Below are 22,273 nucleotides of genomic sequence, written 5' to 3' on the forward strand. Positions count from 1 at the left end.
GGAAGAAATACAAATGGCCAACAGATATATGAAAAGATGCTCAGCTTCATTAGTTATTAGAGAAATGCAAATCAAAACTACAATGAGATACCACCTCACCCCTGTTAGATTAGCTATTATCAACAAGACGGGTAATAGCAAATGTTGGAGAGGCTGCGGAGAAAAGGGAACTCTCATCCACTGTTGGTGGGACTGTAAAGTAGTACAACCATTATGGAGGAAAGTATGGTGGTTCCTCAAAAAACTGCAAATAGAACTACCTTATGACCCAGCAATCCCTCTACTGGGTATATACCCCAAAACCTCAGAAACATTGATACGTAAAGACACATGTAGCCCCATGTTCATTGCAGCACTGTTCACAGTGGCCAAGACATGGAAACAACCAAAAAGCCCTTCAATAGAAGACTGGATAAAGAAGATGTGGCACATATACACTATGGAATACTACTCAGCCATAAGAAATGATGACATCAGATCATTTACAGCAAAATGGTGGGATCTTGATAACGTTATACGGAGTGAAATAAGTAAATCAGAAAAAAACAAGAACTACATGATTCCATACATTGGTGGAATATAAAAACGAGACTAAGAGACATGGACAAGAGTGTGGTGGTTACCAGGGGTGGGGGGAGGGAGGACATGGGAGGGAGGGAGGGAGAGAGTTAGGGGGAGGGGGAGGGGCACAGAGAACTAGATAGAGGGTGGCGGAGGACAATCTGACTTTGGGCGAGGGGTATGCAACATAATTTAATGACAAAATAACCTAGACATGTTTTCTTTGAATATATGTACCCTGATTTATTAATGTCATCCCATTATCATTAATAAAAATTTATTTAAAAAAAAAGATCAAAAACAAGATAGGGACGTCCACTTTCACCACTTTAGTTTAACATAGCATTAGAAATCCTAGCCATAGCAATTGTACAAGAAGAGGAAATAAAAGGCATCAATATTGGAAAAAAAAACACAAAAAAAAAAACTATATGTATAATATGTACTGTGTTAGAGTGTCATTTTGTGTCATTTTGGTAGGTGGTGTGCCCCAGGATATTGTAAATGTAAAAAATGTGCCACGGCTCTAAAAAGGTTGAAAATCACTGCTCTAGTTGACCAATGTCACCCCATTAAAACTAATTGTCTAAATAAAACTATTAAAAAAATTAAAAAAAAAAAAAAAAAAAGAATGTTATGTGTTGGAAAAGAACAGTTACATATAAAATAGTCACATCTGAAAAAATATCTCTCCTCATATATTTTTATGAGCTACAATAATACTAAAGGATATCATTCATTTCTAAAACTTTTTTTTACTCCAAAACATTATGCACAACTATCCCAGAAAAAGATAAAAATAGAAAAAGAACCCCCCAAATTCTGGCCATATCCTTAACACAGTTAAGAGAAGGAAAGTCAACAAAATAATTTTACTTTCAGATACTGTTACTAACATAACCATGTTTGAAAAAGGTTTAAAAAAATATTCACAGCACTATTACATAAATAGTCCCACCAAAAAGAAAAAAATCTTCCCTAAGATTATACCTGTTTATCTCCGAAACTGAAAATAATCAAAATATGTTCATGCTATCCTGGTGGTAGCACTAAGGATAGAGCAGCAGAGAATCCTGGGCTTGAAGAAAACCTGGAATGCCTGCTCAGCTCCACCATTCAAGTTCAAGTTATTGAACTCCTTATGGCATTTCTTCATCTATAAAAATGAGAGCCTCTCTCATGCTCTAACATGACTTTCTGACAACTGAAGTTGCAAAGATTGTTTACCATTCAGTCCCTACTGGGCTTCTACATTGGCTGACTGGAGCATGTGAACAGCTAGATAGAAACAACTGCTAACTTGAATGCTCTTGTTATGATGATCATCCTTACATTTTGCTACAACCTCTTTGAATTTTTATTGATGGCTTTAAGGGCACGACACTACGCTAGCATCTTAAATAATGAGTTTCCAAGGATAATGTGAAAATTCCACAATTTCTCTTTTGTTTTAGCAGCTCTTGGTTCTGATAGGGAACTAAAACTGACAAAAATAAGAGTAACAACTCCTGGCCCTGGCCGGTTGGCTCAGTGGTAGAGCATTGGCCTGGCGTGCGGGAGTCCGGGGTTCGATTCCCGGCCAGGGCACACAGGAGAGGCACCCATCTGCTTCTCCACCCCTCCCCCTCTCCTTCCTCTCTGTCTCTCTCTTCCCCTCCCGCAGCCAAGGCTCCATTGGAGCAAAGTTTGCCCAGGTGCTGAGGATGCCTCTGTGGCCTTTGCCTCAGGCACCAGAATGACTCTGATTGTGGCAGAGCATCGCCCCCTGGTGGGCATGCCGGTTGGATCCCCATCGGGCGCATGCAGGAGTCTCACTGCCTCCCTGTTTCCAACCTCAGAAAAATACCAAAAAAAAATAATAAAATAAATAAATAAATAAAAGAGTAACAACTCCTTTCCATTATCTCCATTGTCACAAATAGGAAAAAACTGTTAAAGTTAAAACTGTCTCTATTCATTTTCCCAGATTTCTTTTCCCCCAGTTAAACTGTGAATTTGCAAAGAAGTATCATATTCAAAAGGAGGAAAGAAAGAGGGACACTCAGAGAAACAAAACCCAGGAAAATAATTGCCATGTAAATTCTTAAGCTCTAATAATGGCAGGAAATGGGAGAAAGTCATAAAACTGAGGTTTTGCCTAAGGTGGTGCAGTGGATAGAGCGCTGGACTGGGATGTGGAGGACCCGGTTCGAGACCCCAAGGTCGCCAGCTTGAGTGCGGGCTTATCTGGTTTGAACAAAGCTCACCAGCTTGGACCCAAGGTCGCTGGCTTGAGCAAGGAGTCATTAGGTCTGCTGAAGGCCCGCGGTCAAGGCACATATGAAAAAGCAATCAATGAACAACTAAGGAGCTGCAACAAAGAATTGATGTTTCTCATCTCTCTCCCTTCCTGTCTATCCCTATCTGTCCCTCTCTCTGACTTTGTCTCTGTCACAAAAACAAAACAAAACAAAGAAAACCACTGAGGTTTTACATCACTGGCCATTAATCAACATGGCCCAAGTTGAGTCTCTGAACTTTTCTGGGTTCAGTACCTTCCTAAGAACAAAAGTCAATTATACCTCTAAATAGTCAATTGAACTCATTCATGACCTACAGAATATAACATTGGGTAAGGATACACATAGTCATGGTACAAACAATGCAATTATCTCAAATCCTAGGGAAAAAAAACAGGAAAGATGAGTCATTTGGTAATGATGTTTATGATGCAGACTACTACTTTAAAGGAAACACTGGGAAATAACCACTATAGAAATGTTGACCACTAATTAATTTCCTTAAGAAAATAATTTTAAAATAAGCACTCAACAACACCTCCAGCATGGGGGAAGAGTTCATTTTTTCCACCTACATAGTTTCATCCACTGACCGACTGCATTCCTGGACAGCTGCTTCCACTACACTTTGTTCAATCATGTTGGATGACACTGAAAAGAGAATTTCAAAGTCAAACTTTAGGCCCTGGTGCATAGCTCAGTGAATAGAGTATTGGCCCAGCATATGGACATCCCGGGTTCAATTCCTGGTCAGGACACAGAGGAGAAGCAACCATCTGATTCTCCCTCTTCTATTTCTCTTCACCTCCCATAGCCAGTGGCTGATTGGTTCAACATGGCCCTAGGCGCTGAGAATGGCTCAGTTGGTCCAAGTGTGTCAGACTCAGGTACTAAAAAATAGCTCAGTATGGAGCATCAGCCCAAGATGGGGGTTGCCGGGTGAATCCCAGTGGGATGCATGCAGGAGTCTGCCTCACTATCTCCCCTTCTCTCACCTAAAAATAAAACAAAACAAAACAAAAAACCCTGAAAAGCAGGCATAAATTAGCTCTTCCCAGAGATAACTTTTTTCCTACAAATAATCTGCAGACACTAATGCTTCTCACTACATAGTTTTTAGGAGGCAAAAAAGTATTAGGTCAGAACATTAACAAAAGCCATACCTCAAATACCTTAATTTTCTACATTCAAATACTTTTATAGTGCCTTAATACACAGTCAAAGACTCACTGTTATAAAAATTATTTTGTAGCCTGACCTGCGGTGGCACAGTGGGTAAAGCATTGACCTGGAATGCTGAGGTTGCCACTTTAAACCCCGGGCTTCCCTGGTCAAGGCACATATGGGAGTTGATGCTTCCTGCTCCTCCCCCCTTCTCTTTCTATCTCTCTCCTCTCCCTCTCTCTCTCCTTTCTAAAATGAATAAATAAAATTAAAATTAAAAAAATAAAATAAAATAAAAAATAAATTTAAATTAAAAAAATTATTTTGTAATACTGTATGCTACTAGGCTTACTAAGTTTACATTAATATAGGCCCTGGCCGGTTGGCTCAGCGGTAGAGCGTCGGCCTGGCATGCAGAAGTCCCGGGTTCGATTCCTGGCCAGGGCACACAGGAGAAGCGCCCATCTGCTTCTCCACCCCTCCCCCTCTCCTTCCTCTCTGTCTCTCTCTTCCCCTCCCACAGCCAAGGCTCCATTGGAGTAAAAGATGGCCCGGGCGCTGGGGATGGCTCCTTGGCCTCTGCCCCAGGCGCTAGAGTGGCTCTGGTCTCAACAGAGCGACGCCCCAGAGGGGCAGAGCATCGCCCCCTGATGGGCAGAGCATCGCCCCTGGTGGGCGTGCTGGGTGGATCCCGGTCGGCGCATGCGGGAGTCTGTCTGACTGTCTCTCCCCGTTTCCAGCTTCAGAAAAATACAAAAAAAAAAAAATTTACATTAATATAACTTTTAAAAAAAGATTTTTAATGATTGATTGATTTTTAGCGAGAGGAAGAGGAAGAGCGAAAGAGACAGGAACATTGAGCTGTTCTTGTATGTGCCCTGACTAGGCACTAAACTGGCAACCTCTGCACTTTTGGATGATGCTCTAACCAACTAAGCTATCTGGCCAGGGCAGTATATACCTTTTATCACAAATGCTATGTTTCAGTAGCCACGATAGTAACAATAGTAACAATAACAGCTACCACTTACTAAGCCCTTAGTAAGTGTGTAGCACTATACTCAGTACTTTACAAGCATTCTCCCACTAGATAAATTGAAGTTCACATGCCCATATCTTACAGATGGAGAAATTGCAACTTTGGGAGGTTGAACCTGCCCAAGACATAGCTGGAGGGATTGAAGAGCAATACAAACCCGAGCCTCACTCCAGACTGGGCACCCTTAACCACTGTGGTATGTTCTCAGGCAAAATACCATGTACCAACCTAGTATTACAAATACTAATTTGCTTAATCTAATCATTCTCTAAATTTTAAACTATAAGGAAAAATTTGAAAGCAAAGCTGTTATTTAAAATTCTGTCTTTAGAAGTAAAAACTTAATAGCAATCTCTCCTGTATCATAGAACATTTCTTCCTTTTTAATGAAAGAAACTGACATCTCTCTACCGTATGAGAGCAAGCTACACCCTCCTCTCTCCTCTAGTGCTCTAAAAACTGCACTTTTTTTTTGTAGAAGAGCATTTCTTCTTTGTAGGCCCATACTTGTGGCAAGAGGCTAAGAACTTAGGAGGAAGAGCTGTACAAGGGCCTCTGGGTACTGTCCTGAGGCTCTAAAGGAGCTAGAAGTTACTCCTTGGGAAGAAGAGCTACCAGGGGTATGTCACCTAAGACTGGGGGCATCTTAATACTGAATCCTTAGCTTCTACTGAAATCCGTAAGTCTAGTTGGGGATGTGGAAGCATATTAACAGTTTAAGAGCTGTCAGAATGTTACTTACGAGGTTGCTTTTCCACAGCATCGATGATCTTCTCCAGGGCATCTTCAAGCTCTACTTCACTCACAGATTGGAGAGCTTCTGTCAGATACTTAATAGCTTCACTGGCAAGAGACAGAGAGAAAAGAAGTGGGTCATTGGTAATTAAGGCTAAAAGTTTTATGACAAAAGCTGGCAAACACTCATCAATCTGGCATTGAAATCAAGATCCACCCACTCACTCTCTGCAAGCAGTAGCCACCTTTTCTGCACTTTCAGAACAAATCATCCTTTGAGCCAGTCAATACAACATTCTTAAAGTCCCACACCACATCCTCCTTTTGAGAAGCCTTCCTAGACCAGCCTCTCCCCTTCCTTCTGAAAATGTTAAAAATCTCACTTATAGATACCTTAGATCTGATGCATTACATTAACCTTGTACAATTTATTACCTGATATTCAAGGCACGAATGACTTCATCTGCTTCAGTGTCTGGAATACAACAGACACCTGAGCAACACAAATTACATAAATCTCTCCAACAAAAAACTCAATAAAGCGGAAATTTATTTTTTTGTTTTTATATTTTATTTTAGAGAGAGGAGGGGAGGTAGAGACAGACTCCCGCATGAGCCCTAACCGAGATCCACCTGGCAAGCCCACTAGGGAGCGATGCTCTACCTATCTGGGACCCTTGCTCCATTGCTCAGCAAAGGAGCCAATTTTTTTTTTTTTTTCCTGAAGCTGGAAACGGGGAGAGACAGTCAGACAGACTCCCGCATGCGCCCATCCAGGATCCACCCGGCACGCCCACCAGGGGCGAAGCTCTGCCCACCAGGGGGCGATGCTCTGCCCCTCCGGGGCGTCGCTCTGCCACGACCAGAGCCACTCTAGCGCCTGGGGCAGAGGCCAAGGAGCCATCCCCAGCGCCTGGGCCATCTTTGCTCCAATGGAGCCTTGGCTGCAGGAGGGGAAGAGAGAGACAGAGAGGAAGGAGGGGGCGGGGGTGGAGAAGCAAATGGGCGCTTCTCCTATGTGCCCTGGCCGGGAATCGAACCCGGGTCCCCCGCACGCCAGGCCGACGCTCTACTGCTGAGCCAACTGGCCAGGGCGAGCCAATTTTTTTTAGCACAGAGGCAGAGGCCAGGGAACCATCCTCAGTCCCCCAAGCCAACTCTCTAGAACCAATTGAGTCATGGCTGCAGGAAGGGAAAAGAAAGGGAGAGAAAGAGAGAGAAAGAGAGAGAGGGAAGGGAGAGGGGTGGAGAAGCAGATGGTCGCTTCTCCTGTGTGCACTGAAGGAACCCGGGATATCCAGGCCAGGGCCTAAAGCTGAAATTTAAAAAAACTACATGAACCCCTGATTTAAATACCAATAGTGCCTAGAATGAACACAGCATACTTAAACATTTAGCTAATTACATGCCATTCTGTATTTGTAGCACACAACCTTACACTTTTCATCAATACTACTGTTACACGCATCACACTAACCATTCTATATCTTGGGCTGCTTACTGATTGTTTCATGTGCAGGTATCATAACTCTTCAATTTATTATAGATATACTCCTTGAGAAATGGAACTGTGTTACCCACTGTCAGAGTGCTAAGCACACGGAAGGTGGCCCATAAATCTCTGACACTGAAGCCCTAACATCACAGACATTTTGGGTGAATCTTGGGACACAGGTCTTAGGAGAAACCAAAGGCCATAAAGCTATCTATGCAGGATCTGGCCCTGCCAAATCTCATTTGGCTCTGCCAGCATCTCTGATTCTTCTGGTGCTCTCTTGCATCGGGGTCTTAAGATGGTCATTTTCCCCAACTCTTTTCTTCACCTTGTCAAGTCCTGCTCATCCTTTAACACTCAGCTCAAACCAATTCGCCAATAAAGCCCTCCTTCACTCTAGAGCCATGTATGTATATACCTGACTATACACTATCATAGCCCTTTCATATACTTTTCACAATTGAAGTTAAATAACTGTGAATTATTTAATATCCATGGTAGACAGACTTCTAAGATGACCCCTACAATCCATACCTCCTGGTATGTACATCCATGAACAATCCCCTGCTGAACCTGGTGACTTGCCTCTAATGATAGAATATAGCAAAAGTGGTAGAGTATTTTACTGTAGTGCAATTTTAAAAGTAAAACTTTATAAGTAACAAGATCTCGCTTCCACGACTAGGTTACAAAAGCTGTGACTTCCATCTTGGGAGCAGACTCTCCCTTGCTGAGTTTGATAAAGCAAGCTACTATGTAGGGGAGGCCCAAAATGGCAAGGAACTAGAGGTGGCCTCCAACCAATAGCCACTGAGGGCTGAGGTCCTCAGTCTAACAACTTTGGAGGAACTGAACACTGCCAAGCACTGAATGAGCTTGGAAGCGAATCCTATCCAGTGGACATTTGAGATGACCCCAACTTGAATGTAGCTGTGCGAGAGACCTGGAAGCTAAGGACCCAGTAAAGCCTGCTTAAATTACAGATCAATTAGAGATGGGACAAAATGTAAGTGTGTGCTATTGTAAACGGCTAAGTTTTGGGGTAGTTTATTATGCAGCTATAGATGACTATAGATGACTAATACAAGTGCTTCCCCCCCAAGCTGCGCAGTGTCTTACTCTCTCCTACTCCCTTGTCCTAGCACAGGACTTTAAACCTAACAGATTTCAGTGTATTTCTGACTGAATTAATTAATGAGTAATAGCTTAATATTAGGTCAAATTCTAACTGAAAAAAAATTGATCAACTGCTCATATTTTCAAAATGTTGGGGATCAATTAACAAAATTCATTATTTTCTCCCAGAGCACGTCCACTATTACTCTCTTGTTCAGCACTAACCCAAAGGCAAAGGTAAAAAGTCCCATAAAACTCATCAAAAAGTCTCATAAAACCCATCATTACAAAAATAAGAAACTCTTCACACACAATAAGAGTAATGAAACCTGGCATAGAAAAGTATATTGCATCCCGCAGGTATTCAAATCCATAAATACTGTATATGTTCTTCTCTTTCTTTCTTTCTTTGAAAGCATATTTAATAAGAAAAATCTTGGAAAGGTTCATTCTGTAGGTCCTGGAAAACACAGATATGGCCAGGAAGTGTATCAGAGAAGTTGGAAAGGAGAGGAGAGGGGAAGTGAGGACGAAGGACAAAAGAAAAGGAAAAGGAAAGGAAGAAGAAAGGAGAAAGAAGAAAAAGGGGGGAAAAAAGACCCAGGAGGAGACCTAGGAACATGCTTCAAATCTACCCACTTTTTAACTCTCCAAGAACTCTCTCCGGAATAATACCTGACCCAAAATTGGTATAGACTGACATCTACTGCTGTGCTATGGCAGTCCAGGGTCTCCCACGTGACGTCTCAGGGACTACTTCCAGTACTACTTCCCATTCTGCGCACTCTCCGACTCTGGGGAATGATAGGCGTCAAATTCACAGTGCTAAGGCTCCTGCTGCGAAGCAGATCGCCGCTTCTCCGGCACTTGCAGGAGGGGAGCCTAGTCCCGCCTGGCAGAAAACTTTCCGACCCTGTGCCAACGTCGGGAAACGCGCGAAGGCTTGGCAGCCTGACCACCGTGCTAAAGCAATACGCTCTTAGAGCTTTTTTAAAAGGTTTCAGTATTTATGTATTTGAGAGTCCCGCTGCCCCGCGCGGTAGCTTGGCCCTGCCTGTCCCCTCCCGCCCCCCCGCAAGCTGCCCTTCCAACTCACCCCCGGAGCAGCAAGCCCCGCAACTTAAAGGCAGAAACCGCCCAACGCCGCAGCTCCGGCGCCATGTTCGCGTTTTGGCGCCACGGCGTGGCCCCGCCCTCCACGATCCCGCCTACTCGTGCTCCGCCCCCTACTGGCTCTCCTAGCCCCTGCCTGCCAAACCCGAGGGAGCTGTAAACGCTTGCTTTCGTGGCGCGGAGACCACTGCGCCCAAGCAATGTACACTGAAGGAGGACAGCTCCCCTGAACTCCTGCCTCCGACAAAACGAGGGCGTCCTTCCCGTGTCCTGTTGGGAATGTGCGTCATTGAGCCGTTCTCATTGCTGCCCTCGGCCTTCCGTGACTCCTGTCTGGGCTCTCCCCCGGACCTAGGGGTCCGTGTGTACTCATGCTTTCTTTCTACTTTACACTGGCCCCGGAAACACTCTAGGTCGCCACTTGGTTTTCCCAGTCAATCGAAATTGCTAAAAGTCATACACCTGTTCCACTTCTTATTTAAAAGTTGTGGCTTTCCTATGCGACAGAAACTAAGTGCTGTAAGTGTATTAATTGCTATATGCTCACAATTTTTAATGAGTTGTAAGCTACTTTCTCAACGTCCTCATTTTAGAGATGAGAAAACTGAGACACAAAAATAGTAGATGGCTTGCTCAAAAACAAAAGGTGCAGAAAGTGGTGGAGCCAGGATCTGATTCCAGCAAGTGAACTTAATCTGCCACACTTCAAAAGGCTTGCTCCAATGAGTTTAATAAAACCATGGAATGCTTATCTGTTAACATGCAGCCTTACACAACATGAGGAGGATTTTGAAGTACTAATGTACAGTACCCTCAGAGGGTATATGGTTAACTTTTTAAAAATCAAGCAAAGTATGGTAAAGGAGGGGGAGATGTGTGTGTGTGTGTGTACACACATATACTTATTTCTGCATTTTTAAAAACCTCTGGAAGGTTACACTAGACCAGGGGTCAGGAACCTATGGCTCATGAGCCAGATGTGGCTCTTCTGATGGCGGCATCTGGCTCGCAGACAAATCTTTAATAAAAAAAAAATAATAACGTTAAAAGTATAAAACATTCTCATGTATTACAATCCATTCATTTCCTATCGCTCATGTTGATGGTTGCAAGTGGCTGGAGCCAATCACAGCTGTCTTCCAGGACAACACCAAATTTTTATTGGATAATGCATAATGCACGCGGGTCGTTGTATGGCTCTCACGGAATTACATTTTAAAATGTGGCGTTCATGGCTCTCTCAGCCAAAAAGGTTCCTGACCCCTGCACTGGACATTAAAATCACGGTTAACTCTAAGGGCAGGAGGGGATAAAGACGACAGTGAGAACTTTCTTCGTAGTAAAAGTTTTAACTATGGATCCATTATGTTTTTGCATAGTCAAAAAAATATAAAAGAACAAAGTAAACTTAAGATTGAAAGCATACTCAAACCAATATTCCTAACTCTTAGGTTTCATTTCTTTAACCCTGCCAGCATGAGTTTCATTTCAGGGCTTGCGGCAGGTGACCAACCACAAAGGAATGTCCGATGTCACAATTCTGAGAAGTCATGGATGGTTGAAACTGCTGACGGTTGAAAATGTACAAACATCCGTAATTAGTGGAAAGCACCCCTGTGACCAGTGATAGCAGCAGCCAATCAGCAAATGCCCCGCCACCCTTCCTATTTTCCTAACCTAACTCGTAAAACATGGCCTAAGGCCCTGGCCGGTTGGCTCAGCGGTAGAGCGTCGGCCTAGCGTGCGGAGGACCCGGGTTCGATTCCCGGTCAGGGCACACAGGAGAAGCGCCCATTTGCTTCTCCACTCCTCCGCCGCGCTTTCCTCTCTGTCTCTCTCTTCCCCTCCCGCAGCCAAGGCTCCATTGGAGCAAAGATGGCCCGGGCGCAGGGGATGGCTCTGTGGCCTCTGCCCCAGGCGCTAGAGTGGCTCTGGTCGCAACATGGCAACGCCCAGGATGGGCAGAGCATCGCCCCCTGGTGGGCAGAGCGTCGCCCCATGGTGGGCGTGCCGGGTGGATCCCGGTCGGGCGCATGCGGGAGTCTGTCTGACTGTCTCTCCCTGTTTCCAGCTTCAGAAAAATGGAAAAAAAAAAACAAAAAACATGGCCTAAGAGTGTAGCCAGGACTGCTCTCATTTTTCGAGACAGCCGGGCAGGTTTTCTTTCTATTAAAGCCTGATTCTCTCTCTCTCTCTTTTTTTTTTTTTTGTATTTTTATGAAGCTGGAAACGGGGAGAGACAGTCAGACAGACTCCCGCATGCGCCCGACCGGGATCCACCCGGCACGCCCACCAGGGGTGATGCTCTGCCCACCAGGGGGCGATGCTCTGCCCCTCTGGGGCGTCGCTCTGTTGCAACCAGAGCCACTCTAGTGCCTGGGGCAGAGGCCAAGGAGCCATCCCCAGCGCCCGGGCCATCTTTGCTCCAATGGAGCCTCGGCTGCAGGAGGGGAAGAGAGAGACAGAGAGGAAGGAGAGGGAGAGGGGTGGAGAAGCAGATGGGCGCTTCTCCTGTGTGCCCTGGCCGGGAATCGAACCCAGGACTTCTGCACGCCAGGCTGACGCTCTACCACTGAGCCAACCGGCCAAGGCCAAGCCTGATTCTCTAAACCTTTCAGTTGCCAGTCTTCTTTTCAGCCTAGCACTATATATTAAATTGGTAACATCAGAGAAAAGTGATTTTTGAACAGAGTTTTCTGTATATTTTTAGTGAAATTTATTATAAAGACAAACAACTGCAAGGAAAATTTGAATTTTTATGTAAGAAAGTAAAGTAAACAAAAATAGATAAACATATAGTCAATTCTCATTATTTGAGGTACTTTTGTTCTATATGGTCATCACCAACATAAATTTAACAAATAATCACTTCAGCAATTGCTTAATACATAACCTTGTTTTACATGTATTTCTGTTTGGCTTTTTTTCAAGTGAGAGGAGGGGAGATAGTGAAACAGATTCCTGCATGCAACCTGATCAGAATCCACCCAGCAACCCCCATCTGGGGCTGATGCTTGAATCAACTGAGCTATTCTCAGTGCCTGAGGCCAACACTTGGACCAACTGAGCTATCCTCAGTGCCTGGGCCTATCTTGGAACCATTTGAGCCCCTGGCTGTGAGAAGGGAGAGAGAGAAGGAGGAGAGGGAGAGGGGGAGAGAAGCAGATGGCCACTTCTCTTGTGTGCCCTGACCTGGCAAGAATCATGGATGTGCATTTGCTGAGTCGATGTTCTATCTACCGAGCCAGCCAGCCAGGGCCATATTTCTGTTTGAAGACATCTTTAATATATATTATTGATTCATGAGCATTGAACTCAGGGTCCACAGCACTCTCATTTGTACCTGAAGGAAGCTTATCTAACATACATATTTTCTCTCCAAGGCACATCACAGCCTTCCTGTGCCGTAGAACACTGACATTGGCCCTATATTTGGAGGCCATTTTATTTTATTTTATTTTTAGTGAGAGAGAGAGAGAGAGACAGAGATAGAGAAAGGGACAGATAGGGACAGACAGACAGAAAAGGAGAGAGATGAGAAGCATCAATTCTTAGTTGCTGCACCTTAGTTGTTCATCAATTGCTTTCTCATATGTGCCTTGACCAGGAGGCTACAGAAGAGAGAGTGACCCCTTGTTCAAGCCAGCAACCTTGGACTTGAAGCCAGCGACCTTTGGGCTCAAGCCAGTGACCATGGGGTCATGTCTATGATCCCACACTCAAGCCAGTGACCCCATGCTCAAGCTGGTGAACCTATGCTCAAGACCTCAGGGTTTCGAACCTGGGTCCTCTACGTCCCAGTCTGACACTCTATCCACTGTGCCACTGCCTGGTCAGGCTGGAGGCCATTTAAACAACAAAATCACCAAAGATAATCACAAAATGTGGCACTAAATGTACCTCAAGAAAGACACTTTTTATAGTATAAGGGATGAAACAAGAAAGCAGAGTGTTACCTTGTTCAAAATCACCTGAGAACACATGTCATGGGCAACAGATTTTTCAGTGCTCTGCGAATATTCACAAATAACTATGAAAGTCACCAGTATTGATTTGGGGTCAAAATTTACAAATAAATTTTGGTAAATAGGTGAATTCACAAATATGGAATGCACAAATAATGACAATTGACTGCATCTGCTTAACCACCAGAAGGATAAATAAGAAACAAATGGTTATTATGGGTAGAAAAGTAGAGGGAATAAGAATATAAAATACTAAAACCAGTAGCCTAAAGGGAATAGGATATTTGTATGGTTCCAAAGTACAGACTATTGGCCAATAATACACAGGCAAAAGTTACTTTTAAAATGGGTTCAGAGGTTACCACCATAACCAAGCATCAAACTTGCATCACAAATAGTGGGCTAATTTGACAGTGTTACTGTTGTAATGCAATATAATATGCACAACATCACTTCTAAAATGTTCTTGCCAAAAATGTTCATCTCAATTTAATCAAATCTTGATCTAACTTTCAGTTTAAGGAGATAACTTTTAAATATCTCTCAAACCTAACCACTTCTATCTCCATGGCTGGGGCTCTTACTAGGATACCAATATTGCTGTCAGAATAAACTTTCTGAAACATAATTCTTATTCTGTCACATTCCTATTAAAATGCTCCAAATCTTCTCCTTTAGGATAAAGTGAACAGGTCACCTCTTTCTCTCTCTTCCATCTGTCAGGAACACTTCCCTCCCTCTTCACCTTCCTTTGCCTAAACATCTTCCACTCATCTTTCAGTTCTTAGCTTAGCCTTTACTTTCTTTTGGGAACATTTCTGACTCATCCCATCTGAGTGGGGAACCCTCTGAATTTTATATCTGGGATGATGCAGCAGAGAAGAGAATTAGCATGTTTCATAGGGAGAAAAACCATAAATCTGTAAATGTAACTATTCTGGTAGCAGTCAGAGTTTAAAGGCAGAGGGGACTATGTGATTATATACCTTCTAAGAATTCACAAAAATCTTGGTGAGGGCTTCAGAATCCCCCTGCAAGTGGAAAAGGGATTCCTGGGGCAAAAGACCACCAGGTTACATATATTAATAACAATGACTACTGCCACTTACTGAGCACCTAGCTGAGTGCTCACTCCAGAGCCATGCAATGTGCCACCCATTCTTCTGCCTTCAGTCCTGACTGCCCAACCATCTAAAGTAAATGTTCTAATAATCAAGTTACATTTTCACTCTCTGTTTAGGATCCTTTTGGCCTTACAGTTAAAGTTCAGACTCAGCCTGACAAATAAGACTGCCTGATTGCCTATTCCAACTTTATCCTTGGCTGCGTCCCACAGTCCTTCTATAGTCATACTCAACTGTTTATACAGTTTGTCAGAAAAACTCAATGGTCTCCCTTTGTAAACCTCCTTCCTCAATAGATCATGTCTTTCCTTCCTGTTTTTCTACTGTATTTACTGTCCACATTTCTACTATACCTCTTATCCCACACCACATTACATATCTCTCTGATAGGACTTTGAAGCCCCGTTAGTAGAACTATGTCTTATGTACCTTAAAAATTCACCTTGTTTTTTCAGTCAACAAATATTCCAGTCTAATAGAGCCTCAGCCTCAATGATCTATAGCAAGCAGGCCTTTAATAAGTGACTACTTAACAAGTGAACTAGTTAACTTGTTCTGAGTGGTGGGTAGTCACAATGTCTTGGAAGAGTGGCTTTGGACAAAAGTATTTACAAACACTAGTAGAATTATATTATCTGCCTTCCTGGCATTAGTTTTACTCCAGCTTACTCCAGCAACATCATTTTAAAATAAGGGTTAGCCAAGTTTTTTTGTAGGGGGCCAGAGAGTACCCATTTTCAGCAGTGTGGGCTCTACGCTGGTGGTTACAACTCCTCAGCTCTGTGGTTGTGGTGTAAAAGCAGCCACAGACATATATAATACCCAGGTGAATTAGGGTGGCTGTGTGCTGTAAGAATGAGACAGCACTCGAACACCAGGTGTGCAGACTTTATTAGAGGAGAAAGACCTGCTGGGGCATTCCTCCGGGAGAAGTGCACCCAAACAGATTCTGAGGCAAATTTTTTTATAGGGTTAAGGGAGAGCTTTGAGCAAGTGTGTGTTGCATCAGCAGTTCTGGTATGCTCCCTTCTGTATGATAGATATGTGTATTCCAAACTGCCCTCTTGATGTTCCGCTTATCTGTCAGACCTCACCCTTACTGGACTATCACCCCTGAGACAGAGGAATTCCAAAAAGCTGACAAGCTGCCTCAAGGAGGGGCTCCAGACATACCAGGACTTTTGATTCAACACCCACATGCTCAAAACCCCCCAAGGAGGAGCATTCCGGACATACCAGGACTTTTGCCTCAGTATCCCCTCAGGCTCTCCCAAACACTATATAACTCGCCCCTAGTCTATAACCGGTGCTCTTCTCCCTGGGAGAAGTGCCCGGCAGGGTTCCTTTCTTCCTTTCAATAAAGCCTGATACTCTGGTCTTTCGGACTCCCATGGATTCCAACACTGTAGTTTTATGATATCGGCTTCTTGGAACACTTCTCCTCGGGGTGGCTGACCAGCTTCCTAGAACTTTTCTGTTTTCAGGGGCAATCGTCCAATAAGGGTGGGGTCAGATAGCCAAGTAGAACAGCAAAAGGGCAGTTTGGAAGTTTTGGTAAATTCATGTATCCATCATTTCTCAACTCTGTGGTTACATATAAAAGAAAGGCAGTTATTAATTTTATAATATATGGTGAGGGGTGATGAGGAGAAAGAGGAGAAAAAATTGGAAAATTATTGCTTCTTCTGGAGAGAACTCAAGAAGAGAACCTTGCCAAGCCAAGTTCCTCATCCAGTTAAGGAGGTCGTCAATTTTTGTGCTGTGAGGTCTGAACCAGGCGATATTCTCGAAAACCTGAGTGAAGAAGTAAAAAAATTTGGCGAGGTAATAATTATGAATTGCTTGCTGCGAGTGCCGAATGGACAGAGTGACATGGTGATATATGGTCTCCTGGATGAGCCTCATGAGACGTGCTGGTCTGGTTCCTCTCAAATGGGAGGACATGTGGAGAATTTTAGAGACAGGGAACCTATTGGTGTAAGTTTTAGAAGAACTGAGTATGTGTGGTTAAAAGGAAGGGGGTTTGGAGAACATTCAGGAGGGAACTTCTTGGGCTGAGGGGCGGCTTCTTCCTGCTGTCATCCTTACTTAGTTGATATTTCCCTCGTGAAGTTCTCTTTGGGGTTTTGGGGAATAGGAGTGTAGGAGCATTTGATTGTAGGTAACCCTAGAGATTTCTCTCATCCGGGCCTGTAGGAACTTGATAAAGAAGGGGGCAAGTATTTGGAGATTAGGAATGCAGAGATAAGGAGGGTTGTATAGCAGGGGTGAAAGTTCTTCCATGGTAAAGGTAGAGATATTTTTTCCTGGCAGCCCTAGAGAGAGCAGTTAGCTTGAGCTAAAAGAGATGTTTCATGCCTGTTTGTGGACTCTTCTTCAGCCAAGAAGACCCAGCGATCTTGTCCCCTTACCACGTGAAGGATAAAAAGATTGAGAACTGTTAAGAGGTGAATATTATTTATTCTCCTAGTTCTTCAGGGACACGGGAGAGCTTTAGGGTTAGGGGACCTGTAGGGGTTGAAAGACAGGATTTAGGAGGTTTGCTGATATAGGGTTTTAGATTTTTCTGTTTCGCGAGGGCAGGTTTCAGGGTTTGTGTGTAGGGTTAGGTAGATTTTTCCAATTTTCTGATTGGTGAAGGTCTGCATGCGGTTCTGTAAGAAACTTATGAACAAATGTAAAAGGCAGGGTGCTTTTTTTGTGTGTTTTTTTTTTTTACAGAGACAGAGAGTGAGTCAGAGAGAGGGACAGACAGACAGGAACGGAGAGAGATGAGAAGCATCAATCATTAGTTTTTCATTGCGTGTTGCAACACCTTAGTTGTTCATTGATTGCTTTCTCATATGTGCCTTGACTGCGGGCCTTCAGCAGACCGAGTAACCCTTTGCTGGAGCTAGCGACCTTGGGTTCAAGCTGGTGACCTCGGGGTCTCGAACCTGGGTCTTCCGCATCCCAGTCCAATGCTCTATCCACTGCGCCACCGCCTGGTCAGGCTAAAAGGCAGGGTTTGTTTTTTTTTTTGTTTTTTTTGTATTTTTCTGAAGCTGGAAATGGGGAGAGACAGTCAGACAGACTCCCGCATGCGCCCGACTGGGATCCACCCGGCACGCCCACCAGGGGGCGATGCTCTGCCCACCAAGGGGTGATGCTCTGCCCCTCCGGGGCGTCGCTCTGTTGCGACCAGAGCCACTCTAGCACCTGGGGCAGAGGCCAAGGAGCCATCCCCAGCGCCCGGGCCATCTTTGCTCCAATGGAACCTCGCTGCGGGAGGGGAAGAGAGAGACAGAGAGGAAGGAGAGGGGGAGGGGTGGAGAAGCAGATGGGCGCTTCTCCTGTGTGCCCTGGCCGGGAATCGAACCCAGGACTTCTGCACGCCAGGCCGACGCTTTACCACTGAGCCAACCGGCCAGGGCCTAAAAGGCAGGGTTTTAAAGTTAGAAAAATAAATAGGAGAGTGAGTGGACTAATGAAAGGCAATAGTCAAGACAGTCAGTTTGTGTGAAACCACTGATTCCTTGTTTACGAATCCGCTGGGCTTTAGTGATAGAGAGAGTAGGAATAAGACAGGGCAGTGGCCAGTCCCCTTGCCCCTAGACCTACTTTTGTAGAGATTCCTAAAGCAATAAGAAGAGAGATTACCTGTACAGCTCGTTTGGTCCTTAGATTGAGGACCAATCTAAGGACTAAAGTAGTGTACTAGGAATTGAAAAAGGCTCATGGGTTGGGATTACATTGATATTTGGGGAGAGATAGATTAGGGTACAGGTTTCTGTCCAATTTGTAGGGAGACACATATAGGTGTTGGTCTCACACAAGTAGAAAGCCTTTGATTGGGTGAGGCAGGTTGGGAGGTGAATAGAGAATAGAAGGACAAGGGGTTGGTTTTGTTTCTCTGTTTCTGAGCTCCAGATGGTCAGGGTGGAGGAAAGAGTCATCCTAATAAGTGGGGAGGGTAGAGGATTGTTAGCTAGGGTGACTGATTAAACATTCTTTGAAAACCAGTTTTCTGACTGTACAAATTCTTTTTTCTCTGTACAAACCTTCTACAACCTGCACAAACCTTCTACAACTTACATAAACCTTTAGCTTTCATGCACTTTCTTATCCAGAAATAACTGGCCTTCATAACAACTTGCTTTTCCTTTTTCTTTCAAAAAGTATTTTCATACCTTATACCTTCTATTATCAAACCCATACAATTCCTTTCTAGTCAGAACTCTTGATTTAAAAATCTTTAACCTTTAGTGACAATCAAGTTGACTTTCTTTTTACTCTAGTTTCCCTTTTCCCAAAGTTTGATTAAAAAAGTCCTTAGTTTTTTCACATATTTGCCATACATAGACCAACCAGTTTCAGGTTTGTGGTTGGAGTAAGGCATGCTGTTTTTCTATTTTAGCAGCAGTGGAAGTTGTCAGGATTATGGTGTGTGGACCTGTCCATGTGAAAGTCAGTCCTTGGGTGATGTAATGCTGGAAGCGCCTTTTGGACAGTCTTTGAACAGTTTGCTGAGTAACTTATAAATCCTGCAAGTACTCAGGGAAAGGGTGGTTACATTTCTACACTTTGCAGTTAGAGTTTAAGTCCTAGTGGCCACTGCTTCTAGCTGGAATTAGCAGCAGGTCCCAGCCTATAATAGTATGGGGCATTGAGATAAGAGGAACAAAGGAGATACTATACATTAAATAAAGTAACAAAATCAGACTGTCAATACCCACAGTAGAGATTTCTGAGGGATAAATAAAACTTAAATATTCAAGCGAGGCATAGTAGATTGACCTTGTGTTTACAAGAAATGAGATTAGATTATTTGCTACTTGGAAGAATATCTTAGGCTCATGAGCGATGTCCTTGGGCCTTCAGTGGCAATTCCCAGCACGCTGGGCAAGGTCAGGTCACAGGTAGCTGGAGCAGGGCTAGAAGAGACTGAACCCTCCCTCCATGGAGCAAGGGGGCAGCTTACCTTCTCATGTCCCTCTTTCCACAGCAGAGGTGTGTCCCTTGATGGGTCCAGAAAGCCTGGCAGGCTTCAGTTCAACGACCTTTCTTTCCACTCTGGAGCAGGGCCCTGATGGAATCCTATGAAGCCCTTTAGGGCACTGGAGCCTTTTAGAGCATATGCCAAAAACTGGTATTTCCTGACTTCTTTTGGGCCTTATTTGCCTTTTATGTTACTTCCTTGGCCATTATAGACCTTAAAAGCCATGCTCAGAAGATCTCACTGAGGGGCTTGACTAAGAGAGCAAAATTGGGAATTCACTATTTAAAGAAGCCTATTAGATTGAGGAAAGAAAAGATTTGATCTGTGGTGGTAGGTGGTTGGAGACTGCGGAGGGTCTGAGTTCGATTTACAATGAGACCTCAGGTGGCAGGGGTTAAGGCAATGCCTAGATAGACTAGGGACTGAGAATGAAGTTGAGCCTTAGCAGAGAAGATGCAATATCCCTTATGGTGAGGAAGTTAAGAAGAGTGGTGGTGTGTCTCCTTGAGGCAGGCAGGGAAGGGCTGCAGAAGAGTAGGTCATCTACATATTGTAAGAGAGTACTAGTTTTGCGATTGCATGCTGTTAAATCCTGAGCTAGTACCTGACCAAACAGGTGTGGCCTGTTTTTGATCCTCTGGGGTAAGACAGTCCACAGAGGTTGCTGGGCTGCATAATTGTCTGGATCAGTCCAGGTGAATGGGCAGTGGCAGAAACAGAAAGTAAGAGTCAGGGTGTAGAGGAATGGTAAAGAAGGCATTTTTGAGGTTTAGGATTGTGAAGTGAGTGGTGTTTGAGGGAATGTGTGACAGTAACTTGTAGAGATTAGGGCTACTGGATGGAGGGGAACTACTGCCTCATTGATTAGGTGTAAGTCTGATACGAAGTGATAAGCCCCTGAAGGTTTTTGAACAGGAAGGATGGGAGTATTGCAGGGAGAGTCCGTGGGGATGAGTAAGCCTTGATTTAAGAGGTGGATAATTATTGGTTTAAGGCCTTAGAAAAAGACACAGTTACACATTAAACAAAGATTTTACATAAAATTTATGAATTAATTGAGTATGCTTTACCTGTTTCAATTCAAATTATACTAGAGATATTTTCTGACAGAGACAAGACAGATTACTTACTCACAAAGCTTAATAGACAATTCTGTTTTTTTAAGTTTTTCAAGATGGCAGGGAGTTGCCAGCAAAGAGGGGAGGAAGAGAGAAAGCAGACGGATGGACAGTGTGAGCAGCTGGATGGAAAAAAAGGAGGGTCAGAATCTGCAGGAGGAGGAGGAGGAGGAGGAGGAGGGTAAAGTACTGGTGTGGCACCACGTGGTCAGAGGAGTCAAAAGGATTAGAGCTTTGAGGAGAGAGGAGGGGGTGAGGAAAAAAGAGGCACAGTCACAGTTTGTAAGGAAGGAGGAGGGGTCGGAGAAGAGACAGACAGAGCTGCAGTTTGTAAGGAGGGAAGAGAGGTCAGAGATGAGACAGGCACCGCAGCCAGAGCCACAGCTTCTAAGGAGGGGGGAGGTGACGAAGAACACAGTGGAGAAGGGAGAGGCCCCTGGCCAGCAGGGGAGGAGAAAGAGAGACTGGTGAAGGAGAAAACAGAATTTAGTGAAGGGAGGGGGCTTTCTGGAGGAAAGAGACTCCAGCAAAAAGATTTGGTGAGGGACTAGAGAGGGGTCCCAAGAGAGGGGTGCCCCCGGGGGTCAGGCAGGAGGGAGAGAGTTGGGAGTCCGTGGAGAAGGAAAGATTTAAGAGGTTTAGGTGAGTTTTCTTTGGCCAAAAACGGCCTGCATGTAGAACAGAAGGCACAGAAATTAAAGACAGGAGAGAAGGGAGAAGAAAGCCTGCATGTAAGAAATTTCTGATGCCCTCCCCATCCGGTGACAGAAATTGTCAAGATCTCTTAGGATATTGTAATTGAATGTCCCGTTTTCTGGCCAATGGGAGTCATTGTCTAATTTGTACTGAGGCCATGCCGTGTTACAGAAGAAAATGAGTTTTTTTGGCTTAAGGACAGAGAGGCCTAACTTAGTGAGGTTTTTTATGAGACATCTTAGAGGGGTCTGGTCGGAAGGCTTAGACTCTGAAGAGCCCATAGTGGAGACAGGTGAGCAAGAGGGGGCGTCCCCGCCTTTTGTCACTGTCCCAAGAGGAGAGAATCTCCATGTGGGGGAGTCGTCCCTGATAGAGGTTGTCACCACCTGTCAGGGAGCTCCGAGGACAAGAAGTCCGAGAGAGTGGAGAGGTTTGGGTAGGCGCCTAGTCTTCCCTGCAGTCCACTGAGACTGAAAGTCAAACCCCTCAAAATGTGAGGCCTGTCAGAGAAAACTGTCCAACCAGAAAAAGGTGTTTTTAGAGAGAAATTTAGAGGCCAACTGGGGAAGGGGAGAAACTCCTTACCTTTCTGGTCCAGCAGGGGTTCAGGACAGGGTTAGACTGCCGGCCAATCAACCTACAATTACACATCCAAACAGAATCAGGGAGTAAGCCCGGGACAAGCTGCCGCTGCCCATTGCTTCCCTGGTTGTAAGTTTGGATGGCAAAGAGGGATCGTCCAGGCAGTTAGTACCCTGTCCTGGGTTTCGGCACCAAATGTAAGAATGAGATGGCACTTGAACACCAGGTGTGCAGGCTTTATTAGAGGAGAAAGACCTGCCGGGGCACTCCTCAGGGAGAAATGCACCCAAACAGATTCTGAGGCAAAT

The 22,273-nt window shown here is 44.4% G+C and overlaps 1 protein-coding gene across 3 annotated transcripts in view; it reads right to left on the reverse strand.

Annotated features, from left to right (window-relative positions):
• POLE2 (DNA polymerase epsilon 2, accessory subunit) overlaps window positions 1-9,577 on the reverse strand; it is a 43,460-nt gene extending 33,883 nt beyond the window's left edge. For 2 of the 3 annotated variants that reach the window (XM_066388470.1, XM_066388469.1), the window contains exons 1-3: window positions 9,486-9,577; window positions 5,786-5,886; window positions 3,416-3,491 (exon numbers count right to left, since the gene is read on the reverse strand). In XM_066388470.1, the coding sequence (XP_066244567.1) occupies window positions 3,416-3,491; window positions 5,786-5,886; window positions 9,486-9,550 (242 nt within the window). In that variant the 5' untranslated portion in view covers window positions 9,551-9,577. The remainder of the gene's footprint in view (window positions 1-3,415; window positions 3,492-5,785; window positions 5,887-9,485) is intronic. The other variant, XM_066388471.1, reaches the window with a different exon arrangement.
• Between the last annotated feature and the right edge of the window lie 12,696 nt (window positions 9,578-22,273).

The sequence above is a fragment of the Saccopteryx leptura genome, chromosome 6, assembly GCF_036850995.1.
Source record: "Saccopteryx leptura isolate mSacLep1 chromosome 6, mSacLep1_pri_phased_curated, whole genome shotgun sequence".
Taxonomy (NCBI): Eukaryota; Metazoa; Chordata; class Mammalia; order Chiroptera; family Emballonuridae; genus Saccopteryx; species Saccopteryx leptura.